The 20,934-nt window shown below is 41.3% G+C and overlaps 2 protein-coding genes and 1 long non-coding RNA gene across 3 annotated transcripts in view; 2 read left to right on the top strand and 1 right to left on the bottom strand.

Moving 5' to 3' along the window:
* Nucleotides 1-7,893: 7,893 nt before the first annotated feature.
* On the top strand, nt 7,894-8,499 carry LOC132860787 (uncharacterized). Its single transcript, XR_009649880.1, has 3 exons — nt 7,894-7,940; nt 8,052-8,135; nt 8,219-8,499. It is a non-coding gene; the product is annotated as an uncharacterized LOC132860787 (long non-coding RNA).
* A 1,445-nt stretch (nt 8,500-9,944) lies between these two features.
* LOC132860776 (multiple PDZ domain protein-like) lies at nt 9,945-16,346 on the top strand. Its single transcript, XM_060892038.1, has 5 exons — nt 9,945-10,063; nt 14,346-14,493; nt 14,603-14,674; nt 16,063-16,122; nt 16,214-16,346. Exons 1-4 carry the CDS (start codon nt 9,990-9,992, stop codon nt 16,081-16,083), a joined length of 315 nt encoding a protein of 104 aa, XP_060748021.1. The 5' UTR covers nt 9,945-9,989; the 3' UTR covers nt 16,084-16,122; nt 16,214-16,346.
* A 1,540-nt stretch (nt 16,347-17,886) lies between these two features.
* Nucleotides 17,887-20,934, bottom strand: part of rfc1 (replication factor C (activator 1) 1) — a 22,183-nt gene continuing 19,135 nt past the window's right edge. The window contains exons 22-24 of the mRNA XM_060864479.1: nt 20,654-20,867; nt 19,650-19,832; nt 17,887-18,746 (exon numbers count right to left, since the gene is read on the bottom strand). Of these exons, the coding sequence (XP_060720462.1) occupies nt 18,651-18,746; nt 19,650-19,832; nt 20,654-20,867 (493 nt within the window). The 3' untranslated portion in view covers nt 17,887-18,650. The remainder of the gene's footprint in view (nt 18,747-19,649; nt 19,833-20,653; nt 20,868-20,934) is intronic.

Raw genomic sequence — 20,934 nt, 5'->3', positions numbered from 1 at the left:
GTACCGGTACTTCCAGTACCGGGTCTCAAAGTGGCCTTTTTTCCCATAGACTCCCATTATAAACTTTGGAGGTTTATAACTCGCAAGCTTTCAAACTATCTACACCAAACTCGGCCTGCTCCTTTAGGGTGATACTCTGAACAAACTTTTAAATTGATGTACCGACTGGCCTTTCGGTTGTGCCGCAGCCCCGCCCCAAAATATGCAAAATCAAAAAACTTTTTACAACATGGACATGTGACATATCAAAACACTCAGAACAATGAGGGGAACTTGCTCACAGGTATTCTGATGACGTCACATGCTCGTCTCCACTTACCTCCAAATGTTTTGGCACCCTAGCTTTCTGTTTACTTGCTTCCAAAAGTAACACTGACCCTTATGTCCAAAAAGCACTGGCCTTTTGCGAATACTTGCATCGTCAAAGCCAACATCAAAGTTTGTCGCGACGAACTTTACAAATCTAGTTACCTTTAAAACCTTCCTCACAAACCCATCCTTCAGGATCAATCCTGCACCATTTCTCTTCCTATCCACACCATAATAAAAGTTTGTATCCCCTTCCAATACTACGTACGTTGCTCTTCTTCCACCTGGTCTCCTGCACACACAGTATATCTACCTCCCTTCTCTCCATCATGTCCACCTGCTCTCTACCTTTCCCTGCCATTGTACCAACATTAATAGTCCCTATTCTCAGACCTATACTCCTGCCTTTCCTCTTCTCTCTCTGTCTTCAAACCCTTCTCCATCCTCTTCTTCCTCGACCAACAGTAGTCCCATTTTCGCCGGCACCCTGTAGGTCAACTTCTTTAAGACAATGTCCATTGTTAAATGTGCTATACAAATAAATTTTAATTGAATTGAATTTGAATCTGTGAGCTCATGTATGAGGAAGAGGGCAGATTTTCTAGGAGTATTTTCTATGGCATGAGAATTAGTTTGTACAGTATGTGTCTTAGAGAGAAAACACACATGATAACCGTCACCCCCTGACTGGTAGCTGCCGTATGATGAGGAGAGCTGGATTGTGGATGGAAAATGGACAAGACAAAATTTTGAAACCCAGAGACAAAAACATCAGCCCATATCTCTTCAGTTTCAGGGGAAAACTAACAGACTTGGCAACCAGTTTACTGACACATACAGTGCATTTGTTTATGCTTATCCGTCTCCTGATTCTTTTATATTCTTATATTACCAGTGTGACTTATGTACCTGCCGCATTCCTTGATATGCACCGGGCCATCCAATCAAAACAAGATGTTAAGGCAAGCCGAGCTACTGCCATCCAGTCGAAACAGGAAATGAAACTGGGCAAAGCCACTGTCGTCCAATCGAAACAGGAAATGAAACTGGGCAAAGCCACTGTCGTCCAATCGAAACAGGAAATGAAACTGGGCAAAGCCACTGTCGTCCAATCGAAACAGGAAATGAAACTGGGCAAAGCCACTGTCGTCCAATCGAAACAGGAAATGAAACTGGGCAAAGCCACTGTCGTCCAATCGAAACAGGAAATGAAACCTGGCCAAGCTACTGTCGTCCAATCGAAACAGGAAATAAAACTAGGCCATGCCACTGTAGTCCAATTGAAACAGGAAATGAAAATGGGACGATCCACTGCTGCCCAATCCTTACAGGGACAAACTCTTGACACAGCCTTTACAAAGTTGTAAGTAAAAAGTAAAACACACAAGAAACACTTACACAATAGCTCCTAAAATAGAACTTGTTTTTATAACTTTTTAATATTTTCAACAAAATATTTATAAATATGCATGCATTTTCAAATATTAATGACAAACACATTTTTTAGGGGCTGTAATCCTGAACAAAGCAAAGTAGAAGGACGAAGAGCGATTGAAAAATCCTGTCGAGGAAGAGAGAAGGAGCAAGCAGAGAACACAACGCTTCCAAGATGCCGTCATGACGGAGAGAGAAAAGAGGAACAGAAACAGGAGGCGAGAGGTAGAACACTTTCACCGCAAGCAAGGGGATGGAGAAAAGAAGAGACAGAGGACAAGAAGAGACAAAGAAGTGGACATCCCAGGAGGTTAAATACATACAGATACTTGTTTCTTGTCATTCTAATGGTTTAAGAACTGGAATAATGACTGACGGTGTGTTTATATGATTCACAGAGTGACACTGATCAGGACAAACGGAGAAAGTCTTGGCATCAGTGTGATTGGGGGACGGGGCATGGGCCGTCGCCTCAGCAACGGAGAAATAAGGCGGGGCATCTTTATAAAACACATCTCTGAGCACAGTCCAGCAGCCAGAGACAACACACTGACCCCGGGAGATCAAATATTACAGGTGTGTTAGGATGTGATTCAGGTACACTGGCACCCTCTGATGGTCTAATATGAGAAGATTCACCGTCTTTTACTGCACACTGTACATCTAACACGTAGTAAAATACATAGAAAGACACACACACACACACATATACAGTATATATACATACATACATATATATATATATATATATATATATATATATATATATATATATATATATATATATATATATATATATATATAGAGAGAGAGAGAGAAAGAGAGAGAGAGAGAAAGATAGATAGATAGATAGATAGATAGATAGATAGATAGATAGATAGATAGATAGATAGATAGATAGATAGATAGATGTTAGTTTATAAGAATGCTAGTCTAATTAAACAGCCCTACGACTCAAGCTAGTGCCACACTGACGCGTACACTGAGGTGTTTTTCCCTTTACATTTTGTATTAAATTAGTTTCTTCTGAGAGTGAAGTGATTTGCTTATCGCTCTAGTTACAGATGCACAGTAAATAAACTGACACGTACACACACTGGCATACGCAAGAGGTATCGGCTCAACACGAATAACTGCGGTGTGTGGGGTTTGATACCTGTGTTTCAGGTTGGAGGTGTGGATGTGAGGGATTTCACTCATGAAGAGGCGGTGGAGGCCATTCGACAGGCAGGACACAAAGTGGAACTGTTAGTGCAGAACTCACAGGTAACACACACTGTCACACATATGCACTGTCACATACGCACACTTACACACACACACACACACACAATCACACACATACAAAACACTGTCACACACAAACACATGCACACAGACACATACACACACTCACACACACATAGATAGATACAAACACTGTCACACACAAACACATACACACAAACCACAAACACATATACACACACACAAACACTGTCACGTACTCATGCACACAAACACACACAAACACACACACACTCACATACATACACACATACATGCAAACACTGTCACATACACATGCACACAAACACATATACACACACAAACACTGTTACATACTCATGCACACAAACACACACACTCACACATACATACACACACTGTCACACACACACGATAAAATGTTATATTTTCTCTAAAACAGGTTTCAGACTTTGTCATGTGCAATAAAGAACAATCGTCTCAACAAAATCACTTGGTACGTGCTTGATTCCTGTGTGTGTGTGTGTGTGTGTGTGTGTGTCTGTGAAATGTAATGCAACGTTCACATAGACAGATTTTATTGCTGCAAGTTGCTGTACTTTGAAGTCACCAGTAGACTTTCCTACTACTGGTTGCCATAGTAATAACATTTATTACCGGATGGTGCAAATAAAGTTCTACTTGTTTGTATGTCACTAGTAAGAAACCATCTGGAGATTTGGCATTTGTGTATAAAATTCAGCAGTGTATTTCTGCATCATATCAGTAAGCGATTTACTGTCTTCACTCCCATTGGTGCACAGAGTCACTCCATATTTGCATAAAGTCGAACGTTTCTCAGCCGGACACGCCCACATTAATCTGTTTGTTTATGCGAGTTGTTGTATGTGTGGCATAACACTGTTCAACATTTGAAACCTCTTTATTTATTTATTTTTTATTTTAGAGATCTCTTATCCTATCCTATATAAGGTTCATTATATTATCTGTTACCTATCTGTTTAAAACTGAAGCCCAGATTTTTGATAACATGGTTTTTGAACAAAAAACAGGAAAACATTTGAATTAAACAGTAAAATGCTGGTGTATCTATCTATCTATGGCAGTTTTTAGGAAACAGTGTGTTGAAAAAACCTCCACCACACCCAGATCTACCTCCGTTAAAGCTCCCCTCAGATCCTGTCAGCCTGTTAACAGATGGAGTAACAACCAAAAGTGTTTTAGAAAGACTGCATGATCCATCAGAGAGTAAACAGCACTGCCAACAGGGACCAGAGTCATACTGGGGTATGTGTGTGTTTGTGTGTTGTCCGTGTGTTAAAAGCTCTTCTAAATTTCTGTGAATGAAAATACACTACAATATACTCGGGTGAAGGAGTAAGTACACCCCATAAAAGGCTTTTTGATATACTGTATATAGAAAATGATGACCCCTGCAGGTGGAGTGAATAACACTGATTCTCTCTTCATCACGGCACCTGTTAGTGAGTGGGATATATTAAGCAGCAAGTGAACATTTTGTCCTCAAATTTGATGTGTTAGAAGCAGTTAAAATGGGCAAGCGTAAGGATTTGAGTATGACGAGAGCAAATTGTGACGGCTAGAGGACCTTCAAAACTGCAGTTTGGGGTGGCCAAGGCTCATTGATGCACATGAAGTCTGGGCCGTGTGGTCTGTGCGACCCAACAGACAAGCTACTGTACTGTAGCTCAAATCAAATTGCTGTTGGTTCTGATGGAAAGGTGTCAGAAAACTACACTTTGTTGTGTATGGACCAGTCAGGGTGCCCATGCTGGCCTGGGTCTTCCACCTAAAGCAACAACAATGGGCACATGAGCATCAGAGCTGGACCACAGAACAATGGAAGAAGGTGGCCTGGTCTGATGAATCATATTTTCTTTTACATCATGTGGATGTATTGCTGAAAGACGACACTGCCATCACCATGAAGGTGTCTACTTCTGTAGGTTTGCATTAATCTTTATGTAAGTGGTATGTGTCAAAGTAACATCCACATGAATGCCAAGAACCCAAGGTTTACCAGCAGAACTTTGTCATCACTCTGCCTTCTCTGGCTTGCCTTTTTCTCATAGTGCATCCTTGTACCAGTTAAGTGGCACACACACACACACACACACCCGGCCATCTACATGAACGTGATTCATCAGACCATGCAACCTTCTTCCAATGCTTCATGGTCCAGTTCTGATGCTCGTGTGCCCATTGTAGTCTCCTTCGGTGGCGTACAGGGTTCAGCATGAGCACTCTGTTCTATACGCACATGTCTGCAGCGCACTGTGTGTTCTGGCACCTTTCTATCTTAGTCAGAAAGAAACACTAAAGATATCTAAGAATGGGTTTAAGAAGATTTTCAAAATCTGTGAAAACAATCACTACATGTGATATAATTCTGGGGTTCCTGGAGAATAAATTTGCAGGCTGTCCTGGTCACATGTTGGCTGTGGGTTTAAATCTCCACGAACTCCAGAATTATATCCCTGTACCTACAGATAGCTCCTGTTACTGATGATGGCAACATGCATGCTTCTACAAATACATAGGAGGGGCACCAGGAGAAAGTCAATGTTATCTACGTAGAACATCAAGACCAAAGACTAAAGCTTGTTAAAGAATATCCAGGCCAAGACCAGGCTTTCTAGAGCAATGTTCTGATTACAGACAAGTCAAAGAAAAAGTTCATTGCTCAAGGTTCAAGAAGCCTTTTAGACAAAAATCAAAAATCACATTTGATCAGAAAAAGCTATAAACTAGAAACTATTTTAGAAGCTATATAACTACGGTAGTGGAAATGTTAAGGTTTGAGGCTGTTTTGCTGCCTCAGAGACTGGCCAGCTTGCAATGATAAAATCAACCATGAATTCTTTTTTCATACCAGAGACTGCTCGAGGAGAAAGTGAGGCCGCCTGTCAAAAAAAAAAAAAAAAAAAAGTTTTAGATGAAGAAGTAGATCTTCCAACAAGATAAGTATCCCAAACTTCCAAGTAAATCCACCAAGGAATGGCTCAAAAGGAAAGAAACGAGGAGCTATGGAACTATGGTCTTGTCAAAGCCTAGATCAGAATTTCATTAAAATGCTATGGGGGTTTAAACAGACTGTACATTCAAGAATTCTGCTTGGAGGAGTGTGAAAAAATGTCTTCCAGTAGATAGAGACTGGGGTGTACTTACTTTTCCAACAGAAATAAAAAATGACATCTTGTTTAGTTCTGCATATATTGCTATACGTAGTTTTTAACCGTTTCCTAGGGTGTACTTACTTTTTCACATGACTATATATGATTTGCGGTGTGTGTTTGTAGGTTCTTTGTTGCAGAAATATAGTAGTTTGCCGGGCGATCTAAAACTGGTAGAGCTCGACTGCAGCACACGCAATTCCGGTCTGGGAATTCGCGTGTCAGGAAGCAGAGATGGAAGAAGAATAGTGTACGTCTCAGAAATACGTCCTGAAGGAGCCGCCGCTGCTGACGGGCAAATCAGTGTGGGAGATGAGCTGCTTGAAGTGAGAGCATGACCTCTGACCTGTAGCTTTTACATTGGTGGTTATACAGGATTCATTCCCAACTCAGCTATGTGTGTGTTTGTGTGTATGTGTGTGTGTTGCAGATAAATGGGCAGATTTTATATGGTCAGAGTTACCAGAATGCAGCTGCTGTCATCAACAGTACTTCATCTAAAGTTAAGATTATATTGATCAGGTAAAACACACACACACACACACACACACACACCCTACACACACACACTATATCCATAAATCTTTGAGTCTTTTTCCCCTTAAAAAATACTTTGCTTGCATTCACCATACACATAAATAGTAGATTCTGAATGAACATTTATACACTGTAGATAAATTACTAGCTCAAAAATACAGAATCTTTAGGTATATTTCTGTAGCATCACCTCTAGACTTAAATTTATATCACTTTTTAATGCAACTGAGCAATTAAGGATTAAGTACCTTGCTCAGGGGGCAGCAGTGGTAGCTTAATGGACCTGGGATTCGAATTTACAATCATGTTATTTGAAGAGGTGCCAATAATTTTGCAACTAGTGTTTTGCTGGGAAAAAAAAGGCTGAAATGAGGAAAGTAAAAATTTCACCAATGCAAATTACTATCTAATAAATGTTGTCGATAGTTATGACAGTTATTATGTCGCTTTGTAGAAGCCAACATTCTGTTTTCCTATTTAAGCTTAGACAAAAATTTATCAAGAGTAACTCCTCCTAGGGCTTTCGAGCCACATGCACCAAATTCGGATATGTTGTAGACCCTGGTCTGAAGTTTGTTGCTGTTACTTTTCTAAGCGATCTGAGTACCGGTACTTCTGGTACCGGGTCTCAAAGTGGCCTTTTTTCCCATAGACTCCCATTATAAAATTTGGAGGTTTATAACTCGGCAAGCTTTCGAACTATCTACACCAAACTCGGCCAGCTCCTTTAGGGTGATACTCTGAACAAACTTTTAAATTGATGTACCGACTGGCCTTTCGGTTGTGCCACAGCCCCGCCCACAAAATATGCAAAATCAAAAAACGTTTTACAACATGGACATGTGACACATCAAAACACTCAGAACAATGAGGGGAACTTGCTCACGTGTATTCTGATGATAAAATATTAGCACAACGTGAACATGTAACATATCAAACACTCAGCCCAATGAGGGGATCTTGCCTCCAAATGTTTTGGCACCCTATCTTTCTGTCCACTTGCCTCCAAAAGTAACACTAACCCTTATGTCCACTCGCCTCCAAAAAGCACCGGCCTTTGCGAATACTTGCCTCGTCAAAGCCAACATCAAAGTTTGTCGCGACAAACTTTACAAATCTAGTTTTTTAGTAGACTGTATGTACACTTAACATGTTGATGATTGTTTCCTCAGGAATAAAGCCGCACTAAAGCACACAGCAACTGGATCAATAATAGAGGTAACATCCCACTTAAATTAACCACTCAGCAGTTGAAATGGAAATTACACACATGATGAGTTAGGTTTATTACCCTGTATGATTGTTTGAGTCGTGATCTGTTGCGATTAGGCAGAAAACCACACCATCACATCACCCTTGGATATGGATATCAAAACAGATAAAGAACATAAGCCTGATGCAACTGGGATTCAGGTAAATACAAAAAAATATACAGATTCAGACACAACTGTACGTACAGATATGTTAAAAGTCATCATTCATTTTTTTCTTTCTAGGAGGAAAGGATGAGATTAGATAAACCGAAGCCTTGTCCCACCAAGACTCAGAGTCCTCCAGTTTCCTTCATAGCTTCATCCAACCACAACCCTCTGCATGATCCTACTCCGTTCTTCTCTCTCGTCTCAACATCCAGTCATGTTCCACCCACATCTCACAACACAACAGCCAGTCACACACACACTATTCACCACAAACAAGCCTACCGTCGTTCCATGAAGAGTCCCTCGTCCTCTGGATTACGGAGCTCCTCTTACTGTTCTGCATGCAGTATGAGATCAGACCCCATGACATGTCCCATCGTCCCTGGCTGCATAAACATCATAGATATCTGTAAAGGACACTCCAGTCTGGGCCTTACCATTGTGGGTGGCTGCAACACAATATTGGTGAGAAACACTGGATTTAGAAGTACTTTTTCCATTTATGCCATTTGGTAGATATCTTATCCAGAGGAATTTACATTTATCTCATTTATACAACTCAGGGTTAAAGGATCCAGAAATGTTAACTTGGTGGTCCTGGGACTTGAACTCACAACCTACTGATCTTTTGTCCAATGTGTAGCCATTTATCAAAGAAATGTTTGGTGTCCAATTGTAGCTTTTTTTGGTTTTGTACTTGAGTTGTGTTGTGGTGCTGTGAGTGATACAAAACCATCTGCTCTAATACAGGACAATGATTTGAAGGTGGCTTTGATACTTCTAAAGCATTTTCTCACTCACTCACTCACTCATTTTCTACCGCTTATCCGAACTACCTCGGGTCACGGGGAGCCTGTGCCTATCTCAGGCGTCATCGGGCATCAAGGCAGGATACACCCTGGACGGAGTGCCAACCCATCACAGGGCACACACACACTCTCATTCACTCACGCAATCACACACTACGGACAATTTTCCAGAGATGCCAATCAACCTACCATGCATGTCTTTGGACCGGGGGAGGAAACCGGAGGAAACCCCCGAGGCACGGGGAGAACATACAAACTCCACACACACAAGGCGGAGGCGGGAATCGAACCCCCAACCCTGGAGGTGTGAGGCGAACGTGCTAACCACTAAGCCACCGTGCCCCCCCCCAAAGCATTTTAAGATGATATAAACACTTCTATAACTAATTGGGTGTCTAAAACTTCTCACTTGACCTCCATTCTGTCTGTTCTGTCTCGTTCTGTCTCAGGGAGTGATTCTGATTCATGAGGTAAATGAAGGAGGTGCTGCTCACAGAGACGGGAGATTAATGGCAGGAGACCACATCCTTGAGGTATTCACAATTCTCTCTGAACGATTATTGTAATCTCAAGACACAACAGCACCGTTGTTAAATACGCGTATTCACGTCAACAAAACACGGCTGACCTAAAAGAAACGTCTAGAAGCTGTCACCATGGAATAATATAGCGTCTGGATGTGTTATTGTTATAAAAGAACAGCTCGTATGTACAGTACCTAAAAGTAAAAAGTTACTTTATCATATTCATAGTGCCCTCATATTTCAGAGAAATTAGGATTTTAAAAAACTGTTTATTATCATTAATGCTTGACTCTAATATTGACTCTTGGTATTTTTGCCTTATATTACTACCCTGCATTTTAACACACACACACACACCACTTTGTACAGGTGAATGGTATAGACCTGAGAATGGCTAGTTATGAGGAGGCTCTAAGTGTCCTGCGCTTGAGTCCCCAACATGTACGCCTCTGTGTGTACAGACACACCGCCACACACACCTTCCCCAGTCAAGCTACACACACTCATGAGAATATGTGGGAACTTTTCACTGTGGACCTGCAGTTACGATCAAGCCAGGAGCTGGGCATGAGCATTGTGGGTAAAAGGTAAATACAGCATACTTTTTTATATATGTATTACTTTATTATTATTCCTTTATTATGGATTTATCAGATAGTTTGCTATATTACTGTGTCATTGTTAATCCCAGCTGCACCATGTGACGTCTATAGAAAGTCAACAGCAGACATTTCTTTCTCAATGTTACTTTAGAAGACAGCTAATGCTAATGATGTCTAATTAATGGTGCTTGTAAAGCAACATTATTACTATTGTGCCAGACAAAACTTCGGCGTGTAACTTGTCCCGCAGCTTTTGTTCTAGACCCATGAATGACGTGTCAAATCGACGGCTCATTGAGGAGAGGTGTGCTATGACTTTTCTAAGTGATCCGAGTACCGGTACTTCCGGTACCGGGTCTCAAAGTGGCCTTTTTTCCCATAGACCCCCATTATAAACTTTGGCGGTTTATAACTCGACAAGCTTTCGAACTATCTACACCAAACTCGGCCAGATCCTTTAGGGTGATACTCTGAACAAACTTTTAAATTGGTGTACCGACTGGCCTTTCGGTTGTGCCACAGCCCCGCCCACAAAATATGCAAAATCAAAAAACGTTTTACAACATATACATGACATATCAAAACACTCAGAACATGGAGGGAAACTTCCTCACGTGTATTTTGATGACGTCACGTGATGTCACGTGAAAATAAAAAATTAGCACAACATGGACGTGTGACATATCAAAACACTCAGAACAATGAGGGGGAACTTCCTCACGTGTATTTTGATGACGTCACATGATGTCACGTGATGTAATGCAAAAATAAAAAAGTAGCACAACATGGACATGTGACATATCAAAACATTCAGCACAACGAGGAAAACTTCCTCAAGATTATTCAGATGACGTCACATGCTCGTCTCGACTAGCCTCCGGGATTTGCCATGTGCAAGCACCATTCACATTTTCTTCAGGAAATGTACGTTCTAGTACTTGTGAACAGATACCAAGTTTTCTCCCAAGAGTTATGAACCCTCTTGGGATAGAGGTGCAATTGAAGGAGTTGTTCACAATAAGTGGTTTCTATTTTTTAACCCAGTTTAGACGAAGGAAGTAAAACTGGTTGCTAAAAGCCCCCCTGTTCTGGCTGACTGGTTCAGGTCAGTGTTCCCAAAGCTCCAGAACATAGATTCATTTTGATTCTAAACTTAAGCCTCTGTAGCACCATGAGTGTTCTCAAGATGAATGTAGCCATCCCTGTTGCCTCTGATGACCAGAAGCAAAAGGATACTGCTGTATTTGGACAATTGGCTACCATCTGTTCCCACCAAGGAGCAGGTCATCTGGAAAACATCCACCCACATTTCACACATTATGGTGCTTAGTTTCATTGTGAATGTTCTAGTACTAAAAGCAGGCAACACAGTTTACCTGCTTGAAGCTTGATGAGAGAAGCATAGCCATGTTGTCACCCGAATACGCAGCAGGCATTATCCTGCTCAGAATTTTGCACAAATTTCAGGTTGAATTAATGGCCTCTGCATCTGAGATTAATAAAATAACAGAGATGTTTCCTTATCTCACACAAATGCTAATTTGCTGGAGGCACAAGGCTCACATCTGGAAGCAGGGCACCGTCTGAGTGAGATAGTCACTTTGGATGCCTTCCACAGTGGGGCCAGTGTAGAGAAACAAAGACACATGGGCCATGTCTAAGCCATCACTACCTGCAAGTCTGTTCTGACAACGTTAGAACAGTATTATACACACTGGATTATACATACACACTGCATTTAATACCATAATCCATCTGTTACCACTAGATACCATCCGATGCACATCCATGTCACTTCTGTACCTGTACAATCTGTTGCACCTTATAGTATTTTATATATAATATATTTACATATATTTACACATATACATATATAAGTACATATTGCACATAATGTGTAGTGCTACTGTAAGGATGCCCAATAGTACACTGTGTGTACTGACTGCACATTTCACCTGCTGATTTCATTATGTTTGTTAACTGTACATATTGTACACCCATATTGTACTGACTATATGTATGAGCAAATTGCACATTTTTGCACATTTTCACGTCAACTCATTATATCGTCGCTGTCGGGCGGAAACCTCGTATGTCCAAATTTTGTCAGTTTCATATTTTTTCACATATCGATGCTATTGGTCAGTCCCCATGTGGGTCTGTTATTTTTACAAGTTATTAAGCAATCTAAAGTCTTGAAAATAGCTTGAGCGCAAATCTCATAACTCCATTGGACACTTCAACTGTCCACCTCTTCCTCACTCCGCGGGAGAGCTTCACGGCATATTTCTCCTCAAGAAGAGTCGCAACGAATCAACACGTCTTCTGAGGTAAATGTCTTCAAAACACTGGGCTCAAAGAAAAAAAAAATCTTGACCCCCGCTAGTTCTGGTGCTCGTCTGAGGACAGGAATTTAGCGCAAGACAATCCACTGCAACGCGGACTACGAGGAGATACGAGGATTCCGCCCGACAGCGACGATATATATCCTTATCTGTATAACTGATCTGCAATTTCTGGAGTTTGCTCCTAAGAATTTACAATAAAAGTGACTTGACAATAAAAGTGACTTGACTTGACTTGACAACGTAGTCAAAGTCAGATACATTAGGTCACTAGGGACACACAAAACACTATCAAGACTAAAAGAATGCTCAGTTTTGTGCCAGATTGGGAAAAGTTTGGCAGGACACACAGGTATCTCTTCAAACGTGCCAAATCCGTTCTCTGCCAACTGTGTTTTTGGGGATAGTTCAGGATACACTGGCCCATGCCTGGCCTCACTGTCTACAGCACCATTTCCTTATCTACTGTTGTTTCTGCCCACATTGCACTGAACTGTGCCATCACACCACAAATGTCCCCAAAGTTGCCTTTGTATGCACTCCTGCTCTCGTTGCTGGACATGAACTCTTTTGAAAGGTTTTTCAGAGTTTAGATCTGTTGTCCTATATGGATGTAGTGATCTGGACGTGTGCTTATGGGTTTGGCCCTGCATACTAACGAGCATGGGGATGGAAAATCTTACACAAATGTGTGCACTAGCTTTCCACAAGGGACTTCTAGCCCTTGAAGTGTGTCACAGCACCTTGAATGGTATCTTTCAGGGGGCTCATAAACTTGTCAAAATGTACTTGACCACCACCCTCCCCAAAAAGCCCGGTGTGGGATCTCGCTCTTGTACCGCAAATCCCCTAAGCCATCTGCTTATGAAACAATGTAGGATGTCAAACTGAAATGGGTCCTGATGTTTGCCCTGGTAATTACTTCAAGAAAAAGGTTGGAATAACTGCATGACGTGCATGAACTGGTGGCCAGAAGAGTCTGGATTAACCAATGGGCTTTAAAATCTTTTCACCGGTTTAGTTAATTGATCTACTGTTCTCATAGTGTTCCATTGTAGGGAACCTGTCGGGGAACAGGATGAAACAGGAGCTCCGGTGTATAAATAGAGATGTCCCAGTGGGTGGTTGATGTTGCCAGGGTACTACCATGACGTACCACTTTAAGAGGAGCATTTCCTCCTGGTGGAAAACCATGAAAAAATGTTTCTTGTAAACCTATCACGATGGTAAATTTTACAAGGGTTTTAGGCCATTCTCACCGCTCCTAGTATTCACAGAACCACACTTACATATCGTCACTGTTGGGCGGAATCCTCGTATCTCCAAAACCGTTATTTTTCAGGAAATTAAAAAAATTATGTACCTTATCTGCAGTGCACAGGGTTTAGTCCGCGTTACAGTGGATTGTCTTGCGCTAAATTCCTGTCCTCAGACGAGCACCAGAACTAGCGGGGGTCAAGATTTTTTTTTCTTTGAGCCCAGTGTTTTGAAGACATTTACCTCAGAAGACGTGTTGATTCGTTGCGACTCTTCTTGAGGAGAAATATGCCGTGAAGCTCTCACGCGGAGTGAGGAAGAGGTGGACAGTTGAAGTGTCCAATGGAGTTACGAGATTTGCGCTCAAGCTATTTTCAAGACTTTAGATTGGTTAATAACTTGTAAAAATAACAGACCCACGTGGGGACTGACCAATAGCATCGGTATGTGAAAAAATATGAAATTGACCAAATTTGGACATACGAGGTTTCCGCCCGACAGCGACGATATATAACTTGTGATTAGTAACATTATTTTAGTACAATTATTATAGTTTTAGGAGCATAGTAGTAGTCCTACATCAAAAAAAAAAGTGGAACGTTTGAATATATTCTGGTTATGTCTATGGTTGTGATGATTTTATGTGTGTGTGAGATGTGTTGCAGGAATGACACGGGGATATTTGTGTCCGAGATAAGTCAAGGAGGCGTGGTTGAGTTAGATGGGAGACTTTCACTTGGTGATCAGATTCTGTCAATAAATGGAGAGGACATCAGAGCTGTGACTCAAGACTATGCCCACTCACTACTACAGGTGTCACTCTCATTCACTCACATAATCATTTTCCTCAACACGTAAACATTTAATACGGCGATTCATTTGGTTAAGTTTAATCAGTAATGTAATGTGTGTGTGTTTGCAGAAATGCAGTGGATCAGTGTTGCTGGAGGTAGCACGTTTTAGAGCTACTCCACATTATCCATATGAGTGCCAGGTAAGGAATGGAATGAAATGGAATACTACACTACATGGTTATGTAGTAAGTGTGTGGACACCTGACCATCACACCCATATTATGGGTCTTCTCTAAATGTTGCCACAACATTTCATGAAAGTCACAAATGTCTCGAATGTCTTGGTATGTATTTTCCATCACTGGAAATAAAAGGCAAACCCAACGTTCCACCATGACAATGCACTGGTGCGCAAAGCGATGGTCCATGAAGGCTGGTTTGAAAAAGTTTCACTTTTTCAACATCAGCGCTTGAACTCATTAACGCTCTTGGGGCAAAATCCCTAGAGCCACATTGCAAAATCTATTGGCAAGCCTTCCCAAAAGAACGGAGGTTATTACAACAACAGCAACGGAAGGACTAAATGAAGAAAAAGAGACGATCATATTGGTGTTAAGGAAATGGGAAAATTATACCATGATGTTGCAAAACAAACCTAATTCATTCTTACTGGAGACTCTGAAAAGCTGTAATTGCAAGACATACAAATTTCAATTTGTGGTGTCTGGATAATTTATTCCTTTATCAGTTTAGTTTTTAAAACTTTTTTTTTTTAAATGAGAATACATATGCGATTGAAATCTATTAAAAATACAAAAAAAATACTTATTTCCCCTTAGTCTTTGCCTTTATAATTGAAGGGATTTTTAAATATCACCACAGCAATACATAATAAAAGATATTTAAGATTGATTGTTCTCGTGGGGGGGTGGGGGGGGGCGCACAGCTTAGTGGTTAGCACGTTCGCCTCACGTTCGCCTCACACTTCCAGGGTTGGGGGTTCGATTCCCGCCTCCGCCATGTGTGTGTGGAGTTTGCATGTTCTCCCCGTGCCTCGGGGGTTTCCTCCGGGTACTCCGGTTTCCTCCCCCGGTCCAAAGACATCCATGGTAGGTTGATTGGCATCTCTGGAAAATTGTCCGTAGTGTGTGTGTGTGTGAGTGAATGAGAGTGTGTGTGTGCCCTGCGATGGGTTGGCACTCCGTCCAGGGTGTATCCTGCCTTGATGCCCAATGACGCCTGAGATAGGCACAGGCTCCCCGTGACCCGAGGTAGTTCGGATAAGCGGTAGAAGATGAATGAATGAATGAATGTTCCCTGGTGGGTCCAGATGGAGGATCTTTTGCTCTCATTGTTGTGGTACTCATAGTACCAGTTCCGATTAAAAGTGGGAATTTCGATTAAAAATGGGAAGGTTACCTCAAGAAGGGGATCTGGCGTAGAATTAAACTCAGGTGTCAAATCAAATATGAAAACCAGATGATTTGTTGTAAAAAAAACACCTTAAGATGTAGTCTGGAATATGAACAGAACAGTAAATCATTCAGCACTAATTTTAATTTAACTTTAACTTAAATCCATCTCTCAGAATAATCTTCCCGGTTGGTGATGCTGAATTCCTGTTTCCTTTCTCCTGCTTCTTGTTACCGTAAGAGCATCTCACACCAAAACCACCAAATTACCAAGATTACCAAAATCATTTGACATGACTAATCAACACTTATCACTGACATTCACAGCTTCGGGAGCACTGGAGGATTTAAGACGCAACAGTGGCATCGCACACGACTCTGATGACACACTGAAGATGTTTACTGCCCACTTGTAAAAATCTGGATAACGTCATCTTTTAAATCTTTATAGAATGCCGTTTCAGCTCTGTGTTGGACGACGTAATATACAGTATATAAATATATATTTTATTTGTGTTCGTTCAACTGAAGCCATTAAAACCCCATTAGGTGCAAACTAACCTTCGACATTTTCCCACGAGCTTCAGCTTCACTTTCCAAATAATTCACGTTGCTGTAAACAGATAAAATGAGAAATTCCTGCTCTGCATATTAAAAGCAAAACATCATAGTTTTACATTAGCTGTTGTATAACACAGTAATATAAATACTATAATATATCGTCGCTGTCAGACGGAATCCTCGTATCTCCAAAACCGTTATTTTTCAGGAAATTAAAAAAACGCCGTACCTTAGCTGCAGTGCACAGGGTTTAGTCCGCGTTACAGTGGATTGTCTTGCGCTAAATTCCTGTCCTCAGACGAGCACCAGAACTAGCGGGGGTCAAGATTTTTTTTTCTTTGAGCCCAGTGTTTTGAAGACATTTACCTCAGAAGACGTGTTGATTCGTTGCGACTCTTCTTGAGGAGAAATATGCCGTGAAGCTCTCCCGCGGAGTGAGGAAGAGGTGGACAGTTGAAGTGTCCAATGGAGTTACGAGATTTGCGCTCAAGCTATTTTCAAGACTTTAGATTGGTTAATAACTTGTAAAAATAACAGACCCACGTGGGGACTTGACCAATAGCATCGATATGTGAAAAAATATGAAATTGACCAAATTTGGACATACGAGGTTTCTGCCCGACAGCGACGATATATATTAATATAAAGCCCAGTCTCTAAATAGTTTCTAATTATTGAGTAGAAATGATGAGAAAGACTCCAAAGACGCTCTTTGAAATAATTTTACTTTATTGTTATACTTCAGATCTTGGAAGTTATATTTATAATCACTTTGCTTCGCTCCTTCACAGTCTAATGAGATATTAGCCTAAAGTCCGGGCAGCGGTGGCTGAAGTGCCGAAGTCAAGGCTCTGGGTTGCTGGTCAGAAAGTTAGGGTTCAAGCCCCTGCACCACCAAACTGGCAGTGTTGGGCAATTAAGCACGGCTCTTAACCCTCACTGATTTAGAGGGACTATTTTATTACTGCCCCTGCTCTCTCAGACCCCAACTGGTGGCAATAATAAAGCCTTCTTTGCCACACTGTTCAATAGGATTCTTACTGATGCACATGCTTCAGTCCTTTAAGAATTTAGCCTCTTGTCATTTTAGTTTGTTTAGCTCAAGATTCAATCGATGGAACGCTACTGATGCTCAGAGGAAACAGCAGGAATAAGTGAAAAATCGTTTAATTGTTTGGAAGCATGTTTTATATTTAAGCTCCAGTATATTAATCTTTATCATTTGCCATATTTACAATCACAAAAACACAATTTTAATCCTTCAGACTGTTTTTTTTCCCCATGTTATGAACAGTTACGTGTTTATTTTGAAAATCTGTACATTTAAGTTCATGGCATTAATGCAATAAAACTGATCTATTCATATCTATTTTTATAAGTAGGACACTTCTGTTTGCTGCTGTGAACATGTTAATTATCTCAATAAATCAGATCTGGAATTGATTTAGATCTATATTTATTTCTTTGCTTGTAGATTCGATGCAAAATATACAGTTTAGGTAAAAAAAAATTGAAGTTATTTCAGTAAATCACTGACACACAACGCTACACACCATGACATTACTCACTCTTTAATTGCTCGCTGAAAATCCAGTCATGTACAGTCTATGCTACGGTCCAGTACATCGCACTGTCAGTGTGTAAGAAACATTTCCATTTAAAAAGTTGAAGCAAAAACAAAGCTCTAGATATCAAAGTATATTGTACGATTTCAGCTGTGCACGTTTTTATTTACAGCTCCAACGTGCGTCGTCTTCGGGAAGCCTTCTTTAAGAGAGGTATGTGATTTATGCAAAGTGCTTATGAACCTTAGAAGAGCTGCGAGTGGATAAGAAATCGGGGGGTAATGAAAGGAAGGGCTGAGATGAGAGATGTTTGATGTCGAACGTAGTTTCACGTTTTACTCTGTGTATTTAAATGAGTGCTAGTGTGTGTGTGTGTGTGTGTGTGTGTGTGTGTATGTGTGTGTGTGTGTGCTTTTCATCCAGTCGAGTGCGAGATGATGGAATGGTCGCCCACTCGTTTTTAATTGCTGAAAACGCCTCCTCTATCCACCCTCGTTCCTTGTTAATACTGACCTTTCGATCGCCTTATGAAGGTCTGATCTTTGCCGCCTGCCATCAAGAGTTCATAAACACAGAGGAGGAACGAGCATTTGTTTACAATATGTCTTTCTGCATCTCTTCTCAATGCAGACCACATTTCACTTCCTGCCTTTGCCTTTGCCTTTGCCTTTACCCTTTCCAGAATCCTCCGCTTTCTCCTTTTTGACCTCTTTTGTCCCTTTTGCCTTCTTTTGCTGTAGGTTCCAGACAGAGGAAGAGAGAGAAATCAGCAGCAGAACAACAGATCCACAGATACGATTATAAACACTATAATGTAGACTATATGTCACTACTGTATATACAGATCATTTGCACTGTTGTGCAGTTCTAGATTTTGACTGTAAGGAATACAACACAAAAGGGCATGATCTTACAGAATAAACAATAACAAGGTGTGATGGAGCCCAGGTTACAGTTTCCACCTCTAGATGTTTTCCACCAATTATACCTCGGCGATAAGATCTACTGTGCACGCATAAGAAATATCTGGCAGCAAATCCGTGGCATAAGATACGCACGCTCTTTTTAAACCTCTTTTTAAAGTCCCTGAGTACGTTACTATAGAAACGATAATAACAGAACTAGCACGATTATATAAACAGAGCTGCTTATCTAGAAAATTAATTCAAAATAATAATAAATAATACTGAAAGGGGGGGGGGGGGCACGTTGGCTTAGTGGTTAGCACGTTAGCCTCACACCTCCAGGGTCGGGGTTCGGTTCCCGCCTCCGCCTTGTGTGTGTGGAGTTTGCATGTTCTCCCCGTGCCTCGGGGGTTTCCTCCGGGTACTCCGGTTTCCTCCCCCAGTCCAAAGACATGCATGGTAGGTTGATTGGCATCTCTGGAAAATTGTCCGTAGTGTGTGATTGCGTGAGTGAATGAGAGTGTGTGTGTGTGTGTCCTGCGATGGGTTGGCACTCCATCCAGGGTGTATCCTGCCTTGATGCCCAATGACGCCTGAGATAGGCACAGGCTCCCCGTGACCCGAGGTAGTTCGGATAAGCGGTAGAAGATGAATGAATGAATGAATACTGAAAATGTTAACGGTGTAACGTTAACTATATAATAAACCCAGTATTGGTGGTGTGTAATTCACCTTGATCATGGCATCAACAGTAAGTGTGTCGTCCTCTTCCTCTTCCTGTGTCTGGAGGTCATTATCAGGGTCTAAAGCCTGATCGGTGTCCACTGTGCCTCTGCGACCTTTCTTTAGTGCCTGCAGTGAGTACGGCGTTAAGTGGGACTCCTTGTTATAAGCCCGTGTGAATGCAGCTTTCACCTGCAGAGAAAAGGACACGTGAGAGACAACAGCGTAGCACCGGCATTTGGCTCCAGGACAAAATACTATATAAACTCTACAAAAAAAAGCTCTAAAGGTATTCGTACTCCTGGTAAAAATCGGTATTTTTCAATCAGATTGCTTTATGCAGTAAGAAAAAAAAAAAAGAAAAAAAAAAAAAAAAACCTTAGCAAAAACTATTTCGGTACCAAAAACTACACATGGCAGTTAATCAGGGGTCAGGGGATCGTATCAAAAGCTTGATTCTGTGGTTGAGGTGCCATGCAGCACGATGTGATGTATCCTAACAAGGTTCCCAGGGACTTTTGGAGGCCAAACAAACTGACAGATTCACCAAAAACCTTGATTTTTCCTCCAAAACTCGCTTCCTGTAAAAAGTTGCATCTATCAAACCGAACTCCAGGTGGTTAGCAAAAGCTTCCGTATCATTTCGTTATCGTTTTATTCTTCATTTCTTTTCTAATATCCCAAGCTTTAGTAGAGAAAAGACTAGTAATGAGGACTGGGAGAGAAGGCTTTAAGAACTGTGCATCATCTACGCTGCTTGTGACCTATTCTGAATAATCAAATAAAAATAAACAAAACACACAAAAGATGGTCAGAAGTTTTGATCTTGTCTTTCAGTCTCACGATTCTGGAGGAAGGTTTAAGAGAAAAAGAGACACTTTATCTAGTTATACTGTTTGCTATGCTTTTTTTTATCCTGGGACTGAGACGTAAACATTTGATCACTCGCACCAGGCGATGTAAATCTTGCCTGTCGTTGGCTGAGGGCTTTTTTTTTTTGTGGATCTTCATACCTTGGAGTCAAGCTTGGAATAGGGATCCGGTTGTCCACCCCACGTACTGATCTCCATGATGCTGTCAAAATCCTCTTTGATGATGTTGTAGTCGTCCATGAGCGTCACGCTCTGAGCGGCTCCGTCTGCCCCGCGACAACGCAGAGGCTCCAGCAGAGCAGAACGCAGGTAGGGCAGGTAGTCTAGATTTACTGCCTCCTTACTGCTCAGTGTCCTACAGAGAGAGAGGAACATGGTAGATCTGTATCAAAAGCACGTCCTCATATTGGGCAACCATGTGG

The sequence above is a fragment of the Tachysurus vachellii genome, chromosome 2 (assembly GCF_030014155.1).
Source record: "Tachysurus vachellii isolate PV-2020 chromosome 2, HZAU_Pvac_v1, whole genome shotgun sequence".
In the NCBI taxonomy this organism is placed as follows: Eukaryota; Metazoa; Chordata; class Actinopteri; order Siluriformes; family Bagridae; genus Tachysurus; species Tachysurus vachellii.
Note: the sequence above shows the minus strand (reverse complement) of the source record. Positions and strands in the feature narration are given on the sequence as shown.